This window comes from Euprymna scolopes, chromosome 36, assembly GCF_053919585.1.
Source record: "Euprymna scolopes isolate OS-2025 chromosome 36, ASM5391958v1, whole genome shotgun sequence".
Classification (NCBI taxonomy): domain Eukaryota; kingdom Metazoa; phylum Mollusca; class Cephalopoda; order Sepiida; family Sepiolidae; genus Euprymna; species Euprymna scolopes.
Window position 1 is genome coordinate 44,455,427 of NC_136517.1, and position 22,566 is coordinate 44,477,992.

Genomic DNA, 22,566 nt, shown 5'->3' on the forward strand with positions numbered 1-22,566 from the left:
ATCGAAGGAAATCTGGAAAAAAACCCGTTTTCTTTTTATCTCTCAAAACCACTATAAATTTAATAGGTTTAATAACATTAAAGTAAATTACATTTTTTGAAAAAAAAAAAAGTTTTATCTACAAAAAGTTTGCAATAAATAATTACAATTTATAAATAAAAATTGGTTTCTGTTCAAATAAGTAAAGTGTAATTTGTCTACCCTTATGCTCACTGCTCCATGAATAAGTATAACATGTTATCTCCCTCTGCAATCACTACTACTTGAATAATTTAAACAATCAAATTTTATGGGGCTTTTTGTGATAAAAAAAAAACAATATTTTTCATATTTTACAGCAAATAGATTTTTTGCTTAAGGTCAGAGTAAATAACCATTAATCATAACTTACAGCAGATTTTGAGCAAACAAAACATAATTTAACCAATTGTATATATGCCAACAGTATAGACAGGTTGAACTGGCTTCCTCCAAAGGAGGAAGTGTCAAGAGAATATTAAATTCACAAACAATTTCCACTCACATATATCCCCATCAGGGGAGATAACGACGTTAGGTTTTTGCAGAGAGGTGTCGACATCTTCCTACATACAATGCCTGATAATCCCAAATGGTCACCTACCTGCTACTGACCAGATTTATGTTGCTTAACTTCGATGATCTAACAAGATAACAAGAACTTGTGTGTGAACATGATTATTTTGTATTGAGTTTTTCAAAAATTTTTTTTTTTTTTTTTTATATATATATATATAACAACTAGCAGGCTGCCAGGTGTTGCCTGGTCATAAAATACGCCTAAATATATTTGAATTTATGTAGATTTCATATTTATTAAAGAGTCGATTGTTTATCAGTAATTATATTGTACTCAAGATATACTAATTACAGAAGTTTAAAAAAAAAAAAAAAATTTTTTTTAAATGAAAAAAACACATTTTACATTGAACTTTAAGTACTATGCTGCACATCATGTTTTATGCATTTTTTTTTTCTTACATTTTTTTTTATGTTTGAAAAAAGTATTGAATATTGGGTCTGGTGTACCGGAAACAGCACCTAGCAGGAATGAAGCCTACTAGTCATAGGCACACACCTGGCCAGAAGAAATAAAACAGGGTTAACAGACATAGAAACAACTCTTTGGAAAATAAAATATCTAGGGATTAATACTAAAAACACCCACAAAGGTTAATTGTTAAGGTCATTTGCAAACATGGATACAATCATTACTGAATAAATATCAGAGGGACATTTCTATATTAGCAGCGAATGTGAAATCCTACAATGGGCATCCCAAATCATTATATAAACCAGCCTAAATTAAGTTTTAATGTGTTGATTAACAATTAAGTTTGAGAAATCTACCTCCATTTCGCATGCTTTCTCATCCACGTTCATTCACTACCACCAACAATTAATAGTGGTTCCAAGTACAACATAAGAATGGCAACTCAAAACCAGTCCACAAGAAAAAGTCTAGAAAAAGGCACAGAGATAATCACAGAAAGAATATTAAACTATAATTTTTCCTTTCAACACTTTAAGAGTTTTTTTTAATGTTTGAAATTATGCATTATATTATTATCACCATATAATTTCAACTCTCTTCTTAAAAGGAGCATGCACATAAAAAATACATGTGAGAAATATTGGTTGGTGCCTCCACTTATAAAGGGCACTTTCTTGGTTTGTTTGTATGCCTGTCCGTATTTTGAATTTTTGATAAAAAAATATGTCAACTTTTTTTCTTCTTTTATCTCACTATAAACAAATAGTAATAAATAAATCTGAATGAATGAGAAGGTTTCTATACAGTCAAAAGACATCATGCTTTTACCATATATATATATATATATATATATATATATAAAATTACAATAAGTTTACCAAGGTAATCAAAATGGTAAACTTAAAATATATTATAAATATTAAAGAGTTAATATTTATAAGTAAAATAAACTCAGCCAGATGTAAAAGCTCAATAAAACCGAAAAGAAATAGAGCTTATAATATGAACAAATGATTAATAAAACATGTTAAAAGACATCTTGAAAAAGAGTTAAAAACATATTTAATTTTAAAAAAGGAAGCACAAGTGGATAGTCCACTTATCTTGTGCTTCCTTTTTTAAAATTAAATGTTTTTAACTCTTTTTCAAGATGTCTTTTAACATGTTTTATTAATCATTTGTTCATATATATATATATATATATATATATGTATGTATACCCTCCCTCAAACAAACCTTGATATGGCTCATTTGCATATATACTTTATTTAAAGTTTCTAATAAATTAATATTATGTAATATACATTTATAATTGGTGCTCTTTGACCTTTAAATGGCACAGATTTTGTCAGAGTAGATCAGTTTTTTTTTTTCAACCATTTCCTTAAAGGGGAGTAACTGATTGTTTAATGAAGTTACTTCCCTTATGCCAACTTGTTGCTCGAGGAATTTATAAAAAGCAGTGTGTGTATGTGTGTGTGTGACCAGAGAAAGGAATGAGCTGAGCAGAAGAGATGTTAACATATATTGATATGAATAAATGCAAAAGGGTTTCACGTTTACAACGATAAAATATTTATTATTCAAAAGTTAAGTTTCAAATATTTTAAGTAGAAAACCTTGCGAAACAATAATGAAGGCATCTAGTATTTCAATAAAATTAAATGTGAAAATAAAATTATTTTAACATGTTTATTTACTTCTTTTGTATACGTCACAATCATGTTGACACTCAGGTTCTCATATCACAGAAGTTAAGCAACATTGAGCCTGGTCATTTGAGAATACCAGCCACTGTATGTGGGTGGACAACAGCACCTTGCAGGAATTCAGCTCTAAAGATGCCAGTCCGTAGAATACAGAATTGCCAGTGGTAATCAGTTCTCCTTGTTTATAATGCATGACAGAAATTTTCATGCAGCATGTGTTGCTTTTTAGACTATTCTTTTAAGGAACTAATTTGATTTTTTAACAAATTGCAATCCAGAAACATCCACTCATCATCACTCGAGGAAGTTAATTTTTTTCATGCAGTTGCCTTTAGCAAATACTTCTGTATAAACTGATAAAATCACCCATGTGACAACAGAACAATCAAACACTAGTCAGAATTATGTTCTCAAGTATGTGGCAAAGCTCTCTGACGGATGGATGGCCATCTTCAGTATTCTTAAACAAGAGACTTATGTTAATGTTTCTTATCTGATTTGAGCGACAAATTTTCTTAGATTGCTGTTACTATTTACTTGCCTTCCCACAAGGGCAAAGTTAGGCACAAGGTTGTTTTTTTTTTGTTTTATTTGGGGAAATTCCAGCTACCCAAGATGAGCACTAAATTGGCTATAATCACTTAGATTTGTTTATCCCCGCAATTTTTGCCACATGGTGCTGGCTTGGTTGATTGGTTGTTTTTGTTTTACGGCATATCAACCCATTTCAGGTTATTTAATGCCGAATCCAAAGATTTTGAAGAAAAACTTTTTAATAGAATATATTTGTTGCTTTCAAGTCGGTTTCTGTTTAACCCATAGTTGGGACCCTAACAGGTACTACCACTCCGGGTCAGAGTGGACCTGGGAGCAATGGCAATTAAAGGGTGGCTCCACACTCCCCAAAGCCCGCAAGCTAGGGCCTCACCACTGGATATAGTTTAAGGTCATATCCAGGACCTGCTGGCTTGGTGATTAGATTGTTCAATTTTTTTTTTTTTCCTAGTTTACGGTACATCAATTTCTGGTGGGTCTGTTTTACTTGTCTTCCCATAAGAACAAAATTAGACACAAGGCCAGTTTTTAATGTGGAGAAATTCCAGCTCCCCCAAAAGGGTCATTCTGGAGTGAAACAAAAAATTAACATTGTCTCAGTCTGGAAGGACTGCACTGAATAGACTAAATGCAGCATCAGAAGAGAAATTGCACTTTGTTCCCAAGCCAAAATGCTGCTGTTAAGTGAAGTCTCACCATCAGTAAAATCATAACAAGAACGTATGACAGGCCTCATTATGGTGTTGCCTTTCTATAAGACTAGCCTGGGTACCTGGCGTTGTCCAGGTATTTGGAGGTGTGTGTTAAGCAAAAAAAAAAAGTGGTAGTAGGCAGACAGGCTCGAACCCATTATGCGAAGGCGGAAAAGAAAGTGAAAGAAAATCTGACGTCTTACCGCTACTCCATGATGCGACCAGAAGTTCGGAACGTTAAAATTAGGCAAAGTCAATCCAACCGATACAATAACTTGCAGAAATGGCTCACAAAAAAAAAAAAAAAAAAAAAATCGAGCCTTCCTTGTAGAAAAGTGCCCAGTTGAGAGTGAAGGAATTAATGTTTTTAGCCAATTTTTCAATATTTGTCATCTGAGACGTCGAGCTTCAAAATGATACTGATCTCGTGAAAATCCGTCGCCTCTGTTGAAAGTTTTAGGCAAATATACAAACGTACATACATACATTTAAACAGACAAGTGAGATTTATATTATAGATCATTGAATGCTAAAACAATATTTATTTTAAAGGATTCATTTAAATCAACTACATGTTTTACCTATAACTGAATGGTGTGGGGAGGATGCAGAAAATTGAGCAAGCCAAATGCAAGCAGTAGCAGGAAAGAAATTAAAAACAATAGAGTTGGTTGAACAGCCTCTGAACTCCATTTGCAAATTCTGTAACAGCCCCATTTTTTTTTTGATAGAGGGTGACCCACCTCAAAATGCCACTCATAAAATCATTGATAAAATTCACAATTCTTTCTGCAATTCAACCATATTTGCTACAAATAAACCACAGTCTATGCCTGACTTTTCCACCAAGTTTCAGTCATTAATATTCAACAGTCTTTGTTTTATTGCCGTTCAATGATAAGCACACCGGGATATGACATGCAAAATTATCAATAACTTTGACACATCCCTGATTTTGGTTATGATCATATCCACGAATGATCTGAGGATTGTTTTGATAGGACCATCAAATATAAAGCTCAATCCAAATCACAACTGATGAAACGACCATCAGAGTGTCCCCTTATAGATGATAAAACAAGCACCGTTGGACATTGAGAAAAAAAAAACATTAAATAAAAAAACTTCAGTCTATTCCTAGCTTTTCTAGGCATAGACTAAAGTTTCTTTTATATCGAATATTTTGTTTTTTTTGCTAGGGCTACCACTTACCAAGGCCTGAAATCCACTCAAGGATAAGGGTTAATGAGTATCAATTGACTGATGAGACAACACTGATTATTGGTAATTTTTTTTTTTTTTTTTTTCTTTTTTTTACATGGAGGTCACCACTTATCAAGGCCCGGAAGCCACTCGGGGATAAGGGTTATTGCGTGTACAGTAATCAATGGGATAGTATCATAGTAATCAGAGGTATTGGAGATTTGATAAATTGTCTTAAGGGGGGGGGCGGTTCGTCAGGAATTTGTTTATGTTGGACTTGAAGACATCCAAGTTGTAATCAGGTGGGGAAACAGACAAACGGAAGAGAGTTCCACAGGCGTGCACTTCAAAGAAAGAAGCTTTGTTCATGGAATCTACATTTTGATTTAGGCACAGATAAAGAGTGGGGAAAATTACTTACAGGGGTTTCAGCTAGACGGATGTTTTTTGTGAAAGATTGGCGAGGGGGGGGGGAGAAATTGGAGCTCGGACGAGCACTTGCCATGGAAATAACGATAAAACAAAGACAGGCTCGCAAGTCTCTTCTGTGGGAGAAAGGTTGCAAGGAAGAGAAAAGGACATCCCCCACTAAGCCACAAAGTCTATTTTGTACTCTGTCAAGGCAGGATAGGCTGTTTTTAGTAGCTCCAGCCCAGTCCATCAACCACTACTCTTATGAGCCTATTAGAGAGAAATGATTTAATAATTGAGAAAACATTTCCAGCTGGAAATCTTGTGAAGTAAGCCCTTATACCATACCTTATTGAAGGCCTTTGATATGTCAAGAGCAATTGCCCTAGAAAGGAAGCCTTTGTTGAGAGATTCACTAATCCTATGTGATATAACCGTTAGCACATCTGCTGTAGATCTAACAGAATGGAAACCATATTGCATGTCACTAAGAAGGTTATTTCTGCTGAGGTGGTTGACTACTTCTCTATTTAATATGGATTCAAGCAGCTTACTCATGACACACAGGAGACTTATAGGTCTGTACTGCGAGGGAGAGGACTTATCACCGGAATTCTTAAATACAGGGCATACTGAGGAGGTTTTCCAGGGTGTTGGGAAGCACTTCTCCTTAAGGCAACACTTAAACAGTTTTGTAAGTATGAGGGTAAGTTCTGGTTGAAGATTTTTCAACACTATAATTGGAATGCTGCCTGGGCCAGTTGCTTTACTGGAATCACGGTTCTTGATTAGCTTGGCGACCTCACACACAGATATTTGTATGCTGCATAGTGTGTTGTTTGTTATAGGTGGAAATACGGGGAGTTGATGGCCTTGGCCTGGTAATGGTGGAACTTGAATAGTGCTTGTTATTTAAGAGGATGGCTCAATAGAAACTTGTTTATGTTAGACTTGAAAATGGCCATGTTATAGTCAGCTGGAAAGCAGCCACGTAGTATTGTGTCCCACAAACTGCCAGTTCTAGGAAAGAAACTTTGTTTATGTAATTTACATTTATTTTTAAGGCACAGATAGAGAATAAGGGAAATTAACAGTTGTTATGAGTATCCATTACAAATTTTCTTCAAGGAAGACACTAGGTAGAAGTTCAGTTGAGGACCGACCTACCATGAAAATAATGATAGAGTAGAGATAAACCCGCCATATATCTTCTGTGAGAAAGAGAAAGTCGGGAAGTGAAAAGGTCCTTGCCCACTAGATTTTTAAGACAGTTTTGTACCCTGTCGAGGCAGGAAAGGATACTCTTAGCAGCTCCTCTCCAGATGTGGCAACAGTACTTCATCTTAGAATGTATCTTACTCTTGTAAAGGTAGAAGATGGTATAAGGAGGGAGATATTTTTGGGGAGTGGTAGAATAATCCAACCATTGCAGAAAAGATCGTGAATTTTATGGATAGAACTTTTGGAGTGGGGATAGCACCCTCTATAAAAGAAAAAATTTGCCTCTGCCTAAAAGATGTTTAAAAAAAAAAAAAAAAAAAAAAAATATCAGAATATAGTAAAGTCAGAATAAAGTTTTTTTTTTGTTTTTTTTTTTTAGGAGCGGGGTATGTATGGTAGATACAAATTAAACATTAACCATTCATTGACACACTCACTCATATTCAAACATATCAGCAGACATTAGAAAGTGTGTTAAAAACATTTTCTTTTTTAATCTTCCATACTTACATTTTATCAAACATTCGTTTTCGGTTTTTAGATTAATTAGCAGCAGCAGAAAAATTTACAAAGAAAAAAAAATCGAAAACACACAAATTCATAATCTATTTTTTTTTTGTCACCAAGATAAGGAAAAAAAAAAATTAAAATAAAAACAAAGAAATTGTTTTTTAATTCTGCATCAATGCCTTAGAAATAATAAAGCACAGATACAGTTAATAAATAAAAAGCTTTTTTGAATATATCAGTCTGTGAGTTGAAATCAAACATTTTTTTAAGTAGTTTGTATATATATATATATATATATATATATATATATATTATGTCATAATTGCAGCAGAGTTTGTTTTTGCAAAAAAAAATAAATAAAAAAAATTTTCGGAGTGCTTATTTAGAATTAAACCTATTTTTCAAACAAAAATACAGAAAAAAAATTATGATGTACATACCCATCATGAAACTAAGATGTCATTCCAAAAGTAACGTAAATTGATCAAATTTTATGACTAAACAAAACATATTTTGATCTGACATGGTTGATATTAAGAGGGAGATAACTCAATTCGAACTATCGAGGTCAAAATTATTCTCATAGTGGATACAATTTACTCTTAAAATCATAAAAAAAAAATGACTTTCAATATAAAAAAAAAAACTTAATCAATTGACAGGATTTTTTGGAATATGAAAAAATTGGATACAATTTACTCTTAAAATCATTAAAAAAAAATAAAATAAAATAAAAATAAAAATGATTTTCAATATAAAAAAATGATTTTCAATATAAAAAAAAAAACTTAATGTATTGAGGGAATTTTTTGGAATATGAAATCTTCGTTCAATGATGGATACAAACATCATAAAGTTTTTTAAAATATATTTAAATCTAAATAAACACCCGCACTTTTTTTTTTTTTTTAATTATTATTCAAACCATTTATTATGATTGTTATTTAATTAATCTCCTTTCTAGGAGGTTAGACACAAGGTCAGGTATCGGTTAGATGAAAGTGTTTCTGTGGGACAAACTTGATTTGAACCTGGTACACCCAAGTTTTAATCAGTGTCGTTAACCATTTAGTCATCGTTATCCACTTTGCTTATTGTATTCACAACATATCGACTGCTGTAATCTTCATGAAGTACACATTTTCGATCTTGGTAACCTTCCAGTAGAACTCTAAAAATCCATATGGCAGTTTGAACTGAACCCTTTATTTAAACCTGATGGTAGATTGTTCTCGTTTCATCAGTCATGATCAGGTAGATGTGTTAGTTTAGCTTATTCTTAGTAAAGATTAAACCTTTAACATCCAGAAGACTTAGAATAAATTATCAACGAATGTTTCAAACATTAGCCCATGGCTCCATGTTGACAATTCGAGCATGAATTTTGGAAGCAACTACACAATTAAACCTAGAATTTTCGGTATGCATGTAGTATAAGATTTTTACAAGAAAAAAAAAAAAAATATTAGTGGTCCATCATTTTATATTTTTAAATGGTGGACTACAATTATTTTGCCCCTCTTTAAAAAAAAAAAAAAAATATTAGTGGTCCATCATTTTATATTTTTAAATTGTGGACTACAATTATTTTGCCCCTCTTTAAAAAAAAAAAAAAAAAAAAAAAAAACAGACTACAGTTACTTTCGCTGGATTTTAAGGAGCCTTCAACATGCGATAAAACTAGAATTGTATTATTACTTTTATCTATTTTTCTACTTGATCCTTTTTCAGGATTCTTGGCATTTTTATAAATTTTGACATAACATGTAAGTACGTAATAATATTTTTTTACCTAAAATGCATTTATTTTAAATTATACAGCACATGTCACGTAATTGCTGCGGCTGGTTGTTCAAAATGCCTTTGTCCAATCTATATAATGTTTACATGTACTTTTGTCGCTGCCACAAAATATACACACACACTGACAGCAAAGTAAAAGTCACAACACAGTTGATCTACAAAATATATTATTTTTCCTCGTCTATTGTCACAACCTTTGACTGATATATGCTCACATTTTTCTGGGTTAAATTATGCATTTCGTTAGACAATGGCAAAGAATATCAAATTCTTTACATTTGAATCCATTTTCATGTGTGCAAACCCATTGAATGTTTTTCTTCCAGAGTTTGCCTGCCAATATCTAACACACATGCGCCAAGTTTTCCATATGAACCCATAGTCTGAATAACGTTGGTTAATAACAAATAATGGAAGAACAACATCAATTCTACTTGGTCAAGGCTGATGTGATGAGAATAATTTACCTCCACAGATAAAATAAGGAGTTCAAGTCAAAATTCTGTACAGATCCTGATATTCAATTTAAAGATTCTCATATTCATTAAGATTCATCTGAAGAAGATCATTCTTAATTTTCTGTCTGACTATTACCAGAACTGGTGACAAGGCAAAATAGTCTGTTCATTATTTTTTCTTGCATCTGTATCTTCTTTGTGCACATATTTTTTTGTTTTTCTTTTAAATTTTAACAAAAACGTATTTTGCCAATTTTTTTTATCAAGAATTATTGAAAACACTTTCTGCAATTTTTTTTTTATTATTATTAAAGAATTATTAAAATGTATTTCTTATAAAATTTGAAGGAAAAAAATTTTTTTTATAATTTTGTTATTAAAAGCGCAAATAAAGATTAGTTTTGTTATTTTTATCTGTATAATTTTTTATTGTATATTTTTCAGTGTGCTTTTTTTATATTTTATTTCAATACATCGTTGCAAAATATAAGATACTGAACCAAAAAAGACTATTTTGCATCACCGGTTCCGGTAGCAGTCACGCAGAAAATTGGGAAAGACTTTAGCTGACTATATCTTACATCAGTGAAAATGTTGTGAATATAACAGTCGAAATGAAAATAGCATTGCATAGTATACAAAATTATCAATCCTCATCTCAAAAGTTCATGGTGATTATCCAGAATTTAACCTAATTAAAAAAAACAAAAATACAGAGAAATCTTTATGATGTATATATCTATCACGGAATGAAAATGTCATATTTAAAAAAAAAATCATGTAAATTGATCAAATAGGATTTTTTGTTTTTTGACTAAGAAAATCAAATTTCACGAGAAAAAGAGGATAGTGCGTTTCATTCCGCCATCTTTAAAATTCATCATGGATGATCTTACCCAGAAATAGAGATTAAAATCAGTCATGCAATGGCTATGATTTACTATTAATTGCTTAAAAAACAAACAAACAAAAAAAAAAAACAATCGAAGTAAAATGATTTTCTTAGTAAAAAAATTAAAAAAAAGTATTACATGAGTTTTTGGAATATGACATTTTTGTTCCATACTGGGTACATATATCAAAGATTTTTCTGTATTTTTTGTGTTTTCTTTAACTGTGTTGAAGCCTGGGCAACAACCAAATTCAGAAATATTTTATATGTCTAGAAATTGAAATTGTAAACATTTTTCTTTTAAGTAGTTTTCTTTCTTAGTTCATCTTATTGTAAAAAGGTTTATTTTGGAGGCTAAAAAGACTTTTTTTTTATAACAAAATATCAGTGTAAAAACATATTGCGTGTTTGAAATTTGTTGAATTTATATTCACTACTTGTAATCACCAAACGAAACTAATCGATAAGAACAAATCAAACTAAACTAATTCTTTTGCTACCTTGAACTTAATCTTTGCCTTTCTCTCTTCTAAACACCGCAAAGCGTACTGGATATGCGCATGTTCACTTTAATTATCTAAAAGATGCCATTTACTTAAAACGAATGTACATTTTTATATCATAAGAATAAATTTTAAGAATGTTTATCATTAATACAGTTTGTTATTAATGTCAGTATTCACTTATTTTGTAAATAATATAACTAGCTATGTGAACTGATCTCAACAAGAGGATAGAATGTTAAACGAAGTGCACATGTGCAACTTAACCACTCACACACACATAAGCTAAACGTGTATGTGCCAGGAAGCAGTCAGATGTAGAACTTTCTACAAAGTTGTCTATAAAAGCAACAGTTTGGCAAGAAAAGTAATCAGTTTGACCCAAGATGCCCACACTACCACACAAAGTTCCAACAGACTTGATCAACATTTTTACATCATCAAAAATGCTCAAGTCACAATTAAGTATACAATCTTGCTTTCAAGTTTTCTTTACCGCAATTCATAGACTCCCGACTTCTACAACTGATTATCTAGGAGGTTGAACAATCCACGTGGCCATGGAATTTGCATTTAGATTTAGGTAAAGATAGAGAGTTGGGGAAATTGTTGACAATGGTTGCAATGGTAGAAATTAGTAAAATGAAATTTTCAAAGCTATGGATCAGCTGGTGCATTTGTTACTTGTCTCTCACTTCTAGACAGGGTTCAAAAGAGAGTCGCCAACCTGATAGGTCCTGAACTGTCATCAGCCTCTGTCCCATCGACAAAATGTTGCATCCCTCTGCCTGTTCTACAAGTACTTTAATGGTGAATGCTCTGACAAACTACAAGCACTTATACCCCCTTGACGTGAATACCCCCGACAAACGCGACAAGCAGATAAATCCCACCCCTTCACAGTAGACATCCGTAGGTGTAAGAAAGCCATAGTTTCTTCCCCAAAACTGCTAGACTTTAGAACTCCCTTCCAGGATTCTGCTTTCCCAACTGTACCGACATGCAGAAGTTCAAATGTAATGTGAACAGACATCTTGCTACTCATCTCCCTTCATAATATCTCTGCAACTTATGTCCCCAATAGTAACCCCCCTCCTTCAAAGTGGCACTGTGCCTTATTTGGGGGGTGGAAAATTGATTAAAAAAAAAATTAAAAAATGCAATCGATTCGTCCTTTCGATAACACCTATGCTGGATATGCAACAGAGTATGGTGGCCATATTCATATACTAAGCCACGTACGAAATGACGTCACGGTAAAGAAAACCAAAAAGACTATAAAAAGGAGACGATCACGTTAGAGACATGGGTAATGGCAGCCATAATGAGAAGTCACACATGGTAGGAAAACGAGGAAATAAATGGTACAAAAAAAAAAAAAAAGGTTATTACTTGTCCTATGTTCCTTGCGACATACTCTGCTACAACGTGTTGGGTTTACGTATGTAGAAGTATACAATATTACAGGTAAATGAAATGCTTTCAGCAAATTCTCTGATCTTATGTGTGGAGTTTGGTTAGATTTCACATTACAGATCCACCTGAATTGTGGATCCGTAATTATCGACAGTTGTAGGTTGAGGTTATCAGAATATGTGGTCATGCCTTAAATCTTTCATGTGTGGCTCCAAACACCATACCCGGGTAAACTGCTTCAGCTGGCAGACTAAACCTTATGAAAGTACCTGCTGCTCTGTAGGTTTTATCTAACAGCAAAGACTAGACCCACCACTTATAACAATGGTTAGATGACAGAAAGGGAATGCAACTGTAAAAGTATGCTCCCTATAGAAGTGAGAGCAAGCTACATAGCTTGGAAAATTTCATTTTGCTAATTTCTACCATTCCAACCATTGTTAACAATTTCCCCGACTCTCTATCTGTACCTAAATCTAAATGCAAATTCCATGAATGCAGCTTCTTTCTTAGAACTGCCCGCCGGTGGAATTCTGTGCCATAGGCCTGCTTTCCAGCTGACTACAACGTGGTCGTCTTTGTCCAATTTAAACAAGGTCAAATTTTACTCTATTTCCACCACTAATGATCACTATGCTGTTGAATCCCTGACAACTTTACACTCATTAACCCATATCCTCAAATAGCCCTCAGGCCTTGATAAGTTGTGACTCCCTGCTAAAAAAAAAAAAAAATTACTGATACATGGTACTTAGGTCTTAGGAGGCAATTTAACTGAATAGGTATTTTAAAATTCTGTACCTATAAATATTTCATATTTTTGAAGCTATATAAAAAAATTTATAAAATGCATTAAGTTAATAAGTATTTTTGATAAAAAAAAAAATGTGTAAATTTAAAAGAATTTTGGATAAAATGTGTAAATGTAAATGTATTTTTAATAAAATATATAAATTTAAAAGTACTTTTTTAAAAATACATAAATTTAAAAAGTATTTTGGATAAAATCATGTAAATTTAAAAATATAAGGATTTTAAGAAAACAAAAAAACCCTTTTACAAAAAAAGATCAACTAAGAAATTTAAAGGTGATGGGGCAAAAAAAAAAAAAACCTGCACTTGTATCGTTTCGGGCAATTCTTTCAAATTTTTGTTTCCAGATTTTGTAAAGCTCGTTCCTTTTGCCGCCTATCCATCTCTCTTAGGATCTGCATCCGTTGATATTCATAGATCATCACAATCTTTTGTACTTCTTGTTTGTATAATCGCGTGAGGAGGGCATCAAAATATTCAAGTTCTCCAAGACGAAACAGAGGCCACTTGAGGAAAGAAAAAAAAAAACGGTTGAGATACAAACATTTTTAATAAAATTGAAGAATTAAAAAAAAAAAAAAATCAAATATATTGAATAATTTTTGACACTATATACTGTTAAAACTCTGTGGATCTTGTATATTTGTTTGTGTCTCCGTGCACAAAGGTTGACACCATCCACTAAAACAGACATCGAGAAAAAATCCTTCATGATGTCAAAAATGCTAAGTAACAAAAGGATAACATCATCCTTTAAAAATATGGCATGGCCGCATGTTGTCTATGTGGACAATGACACACACAGATATATATATATATATATATATATATATATATATATATATATATATATAGTGTTATAATGGAATAATTCCAGAGGAAATCCGGGTATGAGAGCTCAATGTGGTAAACAGAGCAATAACATAAAAATATAACACGGAAATTACATAATTGTCGATGCAATGATTTATTTCAACCTTATGGTATTTTCAAGCATCTAAACCAGACAATTACATTTTTGAGTATCAAAAATGTAATTGTCTGGTTTAGATGCTTGAAAATACCATAAGGTTGAAATAAATTATTGCATCGACAATTATGTAATTTCCGTGTTATATTTTTATATATATATATGTATATATAAAACTTAGGAGTCACTTCAAAAGTAATGCATTTTATTTCTTAACTAAAAATAGTTGAAGAGCTACGAAGACAGAAATAGTACCATCAAAACAAGCAACCTTTTGTGCTTCAAAATTTATTTTTCTGCATAGTCACAACCATTGGAGATCACTATCACTCACATCTTCATGATGAACGTTGATCGTTTTGTTTTTTGTTTTTTTTTTTGCATGAAGAAATTCAATGACACATCTCTGCTTTTGACGCAAGTCCATGACATGGTGTTGATTTCTTAAAACCTCACACCGTCAACATGTGCAACAGACAGATGAAACTTAGGTCATGAATGCATAAGTTCAGCCATCATAACAATGAGCTTTGAAATTCCCTTTGGTCCATTCGGGCAGAATAAAGATATAAGGCATTACTTTTGGAACATCCCTCGTATATCCATAACCAAACAACACTGCAGCTCATACAAACCATGAAAGCCACAGATAGAAGTCCTGTACTTGAGTTTTGCCCTCCTTTAGGTTCATCAGTAGAATATATTCAAACGCAGAAATCAAAACCAAAGTCATTTGCATGCGAGGCAAGTACACTACCACCTGAGCCACCATGCCACATGCAAGAAAGTTAGCACTCATACATCTTTTGATCCACATTTTGTGACAATAGCTCCGGCTTGACTGGCAGCTGATGAGAACCATCGGAATAAAAGATGCTGGGAAATATAATTAATTATCGCATACAAAATTTAAAAAAAATAAAATAAAAATAAATTAACAAAAATAACAAAAAACCTAACTTAAGTTTAATATTTTTATTTTTTTTTTTTTACCTTTCAAAAACTTAGTAAAAATGTGAAGGTTTTGTGTGAAAGTATGTTTGTTTGTTTTTTAATATTTTTTCAAACTTTTTTTAGTTTTTCTTATATTTTTATTTCAAGAAAAGTAGCAATATTTCTTGTTTTTTATGCGAGTGGTTTTGTGGAAGTTTATACTGTTTACCATGTTCTGTTTTTTTTTTTTTTACAGTTGTAATAAGAGCTAGATATGGCCAAGGATGGAGTATTGCTGTCACATCTGCTAAGAAGACCTTGCCTTGACAAAGTTCAGAATAGACTTCGTAGCCTAGTGGGGGGGTGCCCTTTTCTCTTCCCTGCAACCTCTTTTTCACAGAAGAGACATTGCGAGCCTGTCTCTGTTATATAGTTATTCTCGTGGCAAGTGCTCGTCTGAGCTCCAATCTATGGTCCCCCTTCACCAAACATTCACAAGAAACGCTTGTTTGGCTGTAAACACTATCAATAATTTCCCCCATTATTATCTGTGCGTAAACTTAAACAGATTCTATGAACAAAGCTTCTTTCTAAGAACTGCACACCTGTGGAACTCTTCCGTTTACCTGCTTTCCAGCTGACTACAATATGGCCGTCTTCAAGTCCAATGTAAACAAGTCCTTGATGAACTGTTTCCCTTAAGTAATTCAATTTACCAAATTTACACTTCTAACGATTACTGTGATATTGTCTTGTTGACCACTGCACACTCTTTAACACTCATCTTCGAATGGCCTCTGGGCCTTGATAAGTGGTGATTCCTTTGTAAAAAAATTTAAAAAAAAAAAAAGGTTGATTTATTTTGTTTCAAGGAAAGTTGCAATAATAAAAACAACTTATCTTAAATTTAATATTTTTATTTCTTTTTTAATTTTCTTAGCAAAATATGTAAAAGGTTATACTGCTTGTTTTTTAAATATTTTTAAAGTCAAATGATTTGAAAAATATAAAGTAAAAATACCTGCCCCCGCCCTTATTGCTCCCAAAATATTTAAATATATATATATTTTTTTTTACAAAAATTTTTTTTAAATAATCTAGTTTTTTCTTTTTTCCTAGTATCTTAACATTTGATCAGCACTTTGCTTATCCCAGCAGTTCTTGTCTGCTGACTGTCAAACCCAAGCCAACACGACAGAAATCCGGGTCAAAAGATACAAGTGCAAGAAAATCTAATGACTAACAGAGATTAAGCAAACCACAGCAAAGTCCGACTGTGAAATGTATATCCAGTTCTTCACAACAGGGGATGAAGTCTACTAAGAACCCAGGCCGATCTGTCACAAGTAGGATTTTACATGCACTAGGACAATATCGTTCAACAAGCTTTGTATTGATTGTGGAAAATATAAATCTCAGATTTAAAAATCTAATATGAATTGGTTCGCTGGATTAGCATCTTGTCAAAAACCACTGTCACTTACAATAGAATATAAATTCACTTTGTGAAAGTCATAAACATTAATATTAATTTCTTCATGTGAAGAGCAGCCTCTGTAACATGGTTTGATCAAGCAGTTTGCAGAGAGCATTAATTTCAATAAACTCTTGAAGAACTACTTCAGCTGCTTTGGAAATCATGGACAGCAGTAAGAGGGTTTTCTGGAAGCTCTCCTCTACCTCTGTCTATTGGACTCCAGAGTACTGGCTATGTTCACTTGAAGATAAACTGCTTGTAGACTTTTGATAAGCCAAACACTTTTCTATTTGCCTGCTTAATTCCTTTTTTATTCAGACTTTTTTGACTTTAGACAACCTATCCCTGACAGTGCAGGTAACTTAAATTTCATTAAAAAAAAAAGAAAAAAAAAAAGAAAAAAAAAAAAAAAAAAACTCACTCTACAAGTAAATAAGTCTGAAAAGAGAATTTTGACAGTGACCAAGATATAAAAGAAGACTGCTATGTCAAGGACGGTGAATGCTGTGAAGGCAAAGCATACCTTGTGTGATGCATGTTATGCAAAGAGACTGTTTGTCTTCCTTGGTGCACATTGCCATGATACATTGAAGGCTGCTAGAAGCATTTATGTTATGATTGTGATGAATCGACGGTACTTGTACAGTTTAATAAAGACATTAGAAAAATTAAAATATCAAAAAAAGTTTATATTGTACGTATCCGTTATGGAATGAAGTTCTCTGAAAAAAAAAAAATTCACAATTTCATCAAGTAGTTTATGTTTCTTACAGCGAGAAAACAATGTTATGATACCGAGCAAAAGGTTTGATTTTTGTGAAGAAAAGCTAGTATTAAAGATAGGAAGGGAGTGTCAGTGCTTTAAACTGAGTTATCTCCCCATGGCGTGGTCAAAAAATTCAAAGATGTCTATTTTAACGTGCTGTCATAAAACTCATAAAAATGTGTTTTTCTGCTGCTGAAAAAAAAAAGAAAAAGAAAAATCCTACTCAATCAAATCAAGTGAAATTTTTTTCCGGAGATGTTCAGTCCAAAATAGATACGTACAATATAATTTTTTTTTCGATATTTTCATTTTTGAATGTCTTGATTAAACTGTACAAGTAACCGAATCAACAAAAGGAAAATTTGCAACGTGCAGGTGGAATCCTTGGATCAAATGCTGTAAGTTTTTCATTGAAAGAAATGATGACTTTGACACTGGGCATGACAATCATGATGAAGCTGTATGTTGGGAGTGTTGACTGAAATGAGGCAAGTTATGTCTGTGATTGACATGAAAATTAGATTTGAAAGGTTCTAAATAAAAGGGGAGGTGGGGGGGGGGCGCAACCAGAGTTATCCCAGAAAATTCGTTCTGGCAAAAATTTACTTTCACATGACTGATGTTGTGTAAAATTTTTTTTTAAAATCCAAGACGTGGTTATTGAGGGGAAAAAAAAAAAAAATTGAACAAGTGAACGGACAAACGAAAGTGAATTAATAGGTCCAATCCCTCCTTTGTCAGGAGACAGAAAAAAAAAAAAAAAATAGCTCCTGACAAGGCATGGAGCCACTTGATGCTAAAACTGTTTTGTCTTTTCTTTTCATGTGACAACTGTTTTTGTTGTTGAACTATTCATCATTTAAAACTCATCATCATCCAAAACTTCAGAATCAGGTTTCATTTCGATAGGATCAACTTGTAATCATTAATCTCAAACTCTACTAGAAATTCATTTTGTAACAGTCATAAACATTAATATTTATTTTTTCATGAAAAGATCAACCGCGTAAATTATTTGGTCACATGATTTACAATCAGCTTGCAGGGCACATTAATTTCATCAGTTTCTTGTTCAGAATTTCTTCAATATTAACAAAATAAAGAAAAATCTATACGATGTACATACCCATAACAAAATAAAATATAATTTAAAAAATCACGTAAATTGATCAAGTAGTTTTAATTTTAAATAAGAAAATCAAATTTTATAACCATCAGGAGTGATTGTTCTTGCCCATAATTTTGAAAAAAAAAAAAAAATCTCAAAAAACAAGGAAATTACAATAATTCAAAACTTGCAAGTTTTGTTGTAATGCTTACAAATTCCCATTAACGGCTTAAAAATGATTTCTTTTATAAATTTACGTCACTTTTGGAATATATTTCCTTGATCAATTTACGTCACTTTTGGAATATGATATTTTCGTATCATGCGTGCATAAATCAGAGATTTTCTTTTCTTTTTTTTAATACAGGGGAAATTATAAACGAACCATTTTATCTGTCTCCTGAAGAACTACTTCAGTCCTTTCAGAAATCACTGACAACAGTCAGTGTTCTCTGGCATCAGCCAAGAAACACATTGACATCTTCCTGCATCCATTTAGAATTTCAACCTTCTAACTTTATTACTTTCTTCAGGCAAACATGTCCAACTTTCTTCAACCTACACCCAACAATGTAAATGTTAGGACAATAGAACTATGATCAAAAGGAGCTAACTCCTTTTATACGAGTTCTCACATGCAGAGGAGAGAATGGGATGAAACAGACATTGGCAGGTGCAAATGAAAAGATAACTTAACCCAGGTAAAGACAACCATATTGTAGTAGGCTGTAAAGAGAGTTCCACAGGCAGATAGTTGTAGGAAAGAAGCTTTGTTCATGGAATTTGCATTCATATTTAGGCAGTGGGGGACATTGTTGATAGTGTTTATATTTAAGAGTGGAGGGCATTGTTGATAGCTGTTGTAGCTAGACAAGTGTTTCTTGTGAAAGTTTGGCAGAGGTGGGACCATAGATTGAAGCTCGGACAAGCACTTGAAAATAATAGAGCAGAGACAGGCTCACAATGTCTCTTTTGTGGGAAAGAGGTAGCAAAGAACTGAAAAAGGCGTCACCTACTAGGTTTTGAAGCCAGTTCTGAACTTTGTTAAGGCAGTATAGGATGCTCCAAGTAGCTCCTGCCCAAATATGGCAACAGTACTCCATTTTAGGATGTGTCTAGTTCTTATACAGGTAGAGGATTGCATTGGAGTTAGATGCCTTCTAGAATGGTAAAATGACAATCATTTTTCTGACAACCTTGGCAACAGATTTGTTAGTTTGTCTTTTTTAGTCTAGTGTTGGGACGATTAATCGGAATCGGGAATCAGAAAAAAATCTGAATATTTGAGGGTTTCGGAAAAATTTGTATGGATTTTTCAATGCCAAAATAATTCTTTTGTCTTTTTTCTTTTATTTGATTTTGTTTAAAGCAAAATCTTCCATTGCTGGTAACAATGATAAAATAATAAATATTTATTGATTTTAAAACAACCAGTGAAGCTAAAATTGATAGAGCGTCCCTCACAAGCATATTTTTACATTTAGAAAAATATCGGCACATTTAACATGTGTTTCTATGGTAATCGGGGGGGGGGGGAGGAGTACAACTGTATAGCTAAATATTTAGAGATTTCAAAAGAATCAGAATCGGGGAAAAATATTGGAATTGTCCCATCACTATTTTAAACTAGAGCTTGAATACCTTTCATTTTTGTTCATAAAAAGGTTTTGTTTTCCTTTTGTATGACAACTGTTTTAGTTGTTGAAAAGAATATCGGAGTCTTAACAGTCTATGATTATATTAATGGTTATAACTTTACCTTCAGCTTGTGATCATGGTCTTGGTTGGCTTTGCAATAGATGTACAACCATTCAGGAATTACTGTAAATAAAAAAAATAAAAATAAATAAAATAAATAAATTAAAAAAAAAATGTAAATCTATATGATAAAATTGTAAGGAAAAATATTGTCTGTGGCAAGCAGTCTATGTTCAAACGTAATATTTTAATTTTTTTTTCAAGTAGATTATAATTTTTAAGCAGGTTAACTTCCTCCAAATTTAACTTTGTACAGGCTTGTCTAAATTACTTGCTTACAGGTTTCCTTGATTCTGAAATGATTTATCTAGAAGGACGAATGTTCCACAGGAGCATACCAGTCTAACAGATTCGTTTTTAGGATTATCACTATGCTGGGTAGATGTAGTGCTTTCAACAAATTCTCCAACCTAATGTATTAAGTTTGGTCGGATTGCACATTGCAGATTCATCTTATCGATTTATCATTGCAATGCTGTCGAGTGAGAGAGAGAATTGAATGAGATCCCAACATATAACTCAACACTCAACATGACTGCTATACAACTTACCTCGGATATAGAGAGGGACAGAACGTGGTCGAATACCTCCAGTTTGCGTAGGTCACTTGCCTACATAGGCAAAGTCTCTGAGCAATAAAGGAGAACGGTGCAAATGATGGCCTGGTAGGTAAGTCTAGAAGCCTTGGTAACACAAAGAAATCCAAAATCTCGTTGCATGCATAAAACCTCGCAGCAACTCTCATATTAGTACACAACTGTTTCCCCACTCACTGAATCCTACAGAAACAAGTTGCTTTTGAACTGGTTGCTTTACAGAAAAACGCCATGTGAAAAACATAGTTTTCTGGCTTTGTGTTTAACACATACATTCTTTACATTCTTTTGTTCTCATTTTATTCACATGGGAACAATATGTTTAGTTATATGTTCAGACAATCTATGTATCATCCAAATGACCCTGCAACCTAAACGGTTCTATATCTATTAACCCAAGAACTCTCATACATTCTGTCAATGTGACCAAATTAAAGCAGTGTCCTGTTTTGCATTCATTTCTCTATACTTTCCAATTTAACTCTGAAGTCAACAGATCTGAGCCTGTCTTTAAGGCTCACATTATACATCTATTGTATTATTCTCATATCATTTCTCTTCAAGCAACACATATCTTCAACCCTCACTGACCAGGTTTCACTTCCATACATCACTACAATGCGTCCTTGATCAATAGCAGTAATGCTTTGCTGGCCGTTTTATTTGATGAGTGTACATTACTGTTTTTTCTTACCAGCATTATCAAATGTGCAAAGAATTAATTTGTCTACCCACACGTTAATGGAGATAAAATATAACATCTCATATTCCTATCTTACTGCAACTCTAGTTCTTATTCTGAAGATAGCTAGAGGCAACTCTTAGTTAAAAAAAAAATGTGGATATTCACAGTTTGGTTAATAAGTATATTTTAAAATAAAAATGGTTGTCGTCTCCTTCATGTATGAACATGTTACGGCTATCTGTTCGAGAGGGGAAACAGCATCACCTCTGACTCACAAGAACTAACGAAGCGGACAACATCCAAAACCCCCATTAAAACAGGAAAAGGGGAATCCAATGTTTAACATTCTCGTTTGCATTCATCTCTTGTGAACAGCCCTGCCACAAAACTTTCCCTAAAGTGTAAACAGGTCTTACCTTCGTGCAGATAAGGGTTTGCTGGAACCAACAGGTTTGACTGCCTATATTCAATCTGTTTTGGTATCCTCAATTCTTGCGGAGCAAAAACAATGTTCTGCTGCTGTGGTATGACTGGAGCGCACGGGTGATTATACTGTGACAGTTTGAGAATGTAACTGAAATTAGAAACATGATAGTTGACAAAATCAAAGACTGATAAAATTGAATTAACAGTTGATATCAATTATCAGGCGTTGGATTATATGTTCTATGGTTTATTAGATCAGGATTCTTATAAGTTTTAGAATAAGTCTAACTGCAATCCTGGATCACGAGTCCAACAAGCGCAAGTTTGGATCAAAAGCTTGATAGATACAATCTTGACTACAAATTTGACTAGCAATACCACACCATTTTTTTATCAAGCATTATTGAAAAGAGCATAAACAACAAAGAAATATTATGTTCAGTTTTTTAAAATCGGACCATTACAACTGGAGTTATGGCCATTCAAAGTATCAAAAAATGTGTGGTTACTGGACATTTTGCCTTAAGTCAGTCCTATTCAAATGCATATAAGCTTGTGACTGAAAATGGTAGGAAATTTGCACAATTTACAGACTAACCCATTTTTAAAAAGTTGTATCTTCAGGTTGGTTGGTTGTTTTTGTTTTACG

The 22,566-nt window shown here is 32.9% G+C and overlaps 1 protein-coding gene across 1 annotated transcript in view; it reads right to left on the bottom strand.

Annotated features, from left to right (window-relative positions):
* Window positions 1-8,920: 8,920 nt before the first annotated feature.
* LOC145260437 (uncharacterized) overlaps window positions 8,921-22,566 on the bottom strand; it is a 99,099-nt gene continuing 85,453 nt past the window's right edge. The window contains exons 5-7 of the mRNA XM_080118447.1: window positions 21,908-22,065; window positions 20,212-20,273; window positions 8,921-13,704 (exon numbers count right to left, since the gene is read on the bottom strand). Coding sequence (XP_079974573.1) covers window positions 13,528-13,704; window positions 20,212-20,273; window positions 21,908-22,065 — 397 coding nt within the window. The 3' untranslated portion in view covers window positions 8,921-13,527. The remainder of the gene's footprint in view (window positions 13,705-20,211; window positions 20,274-21,907; window positions 22,066-22,566) is intronic.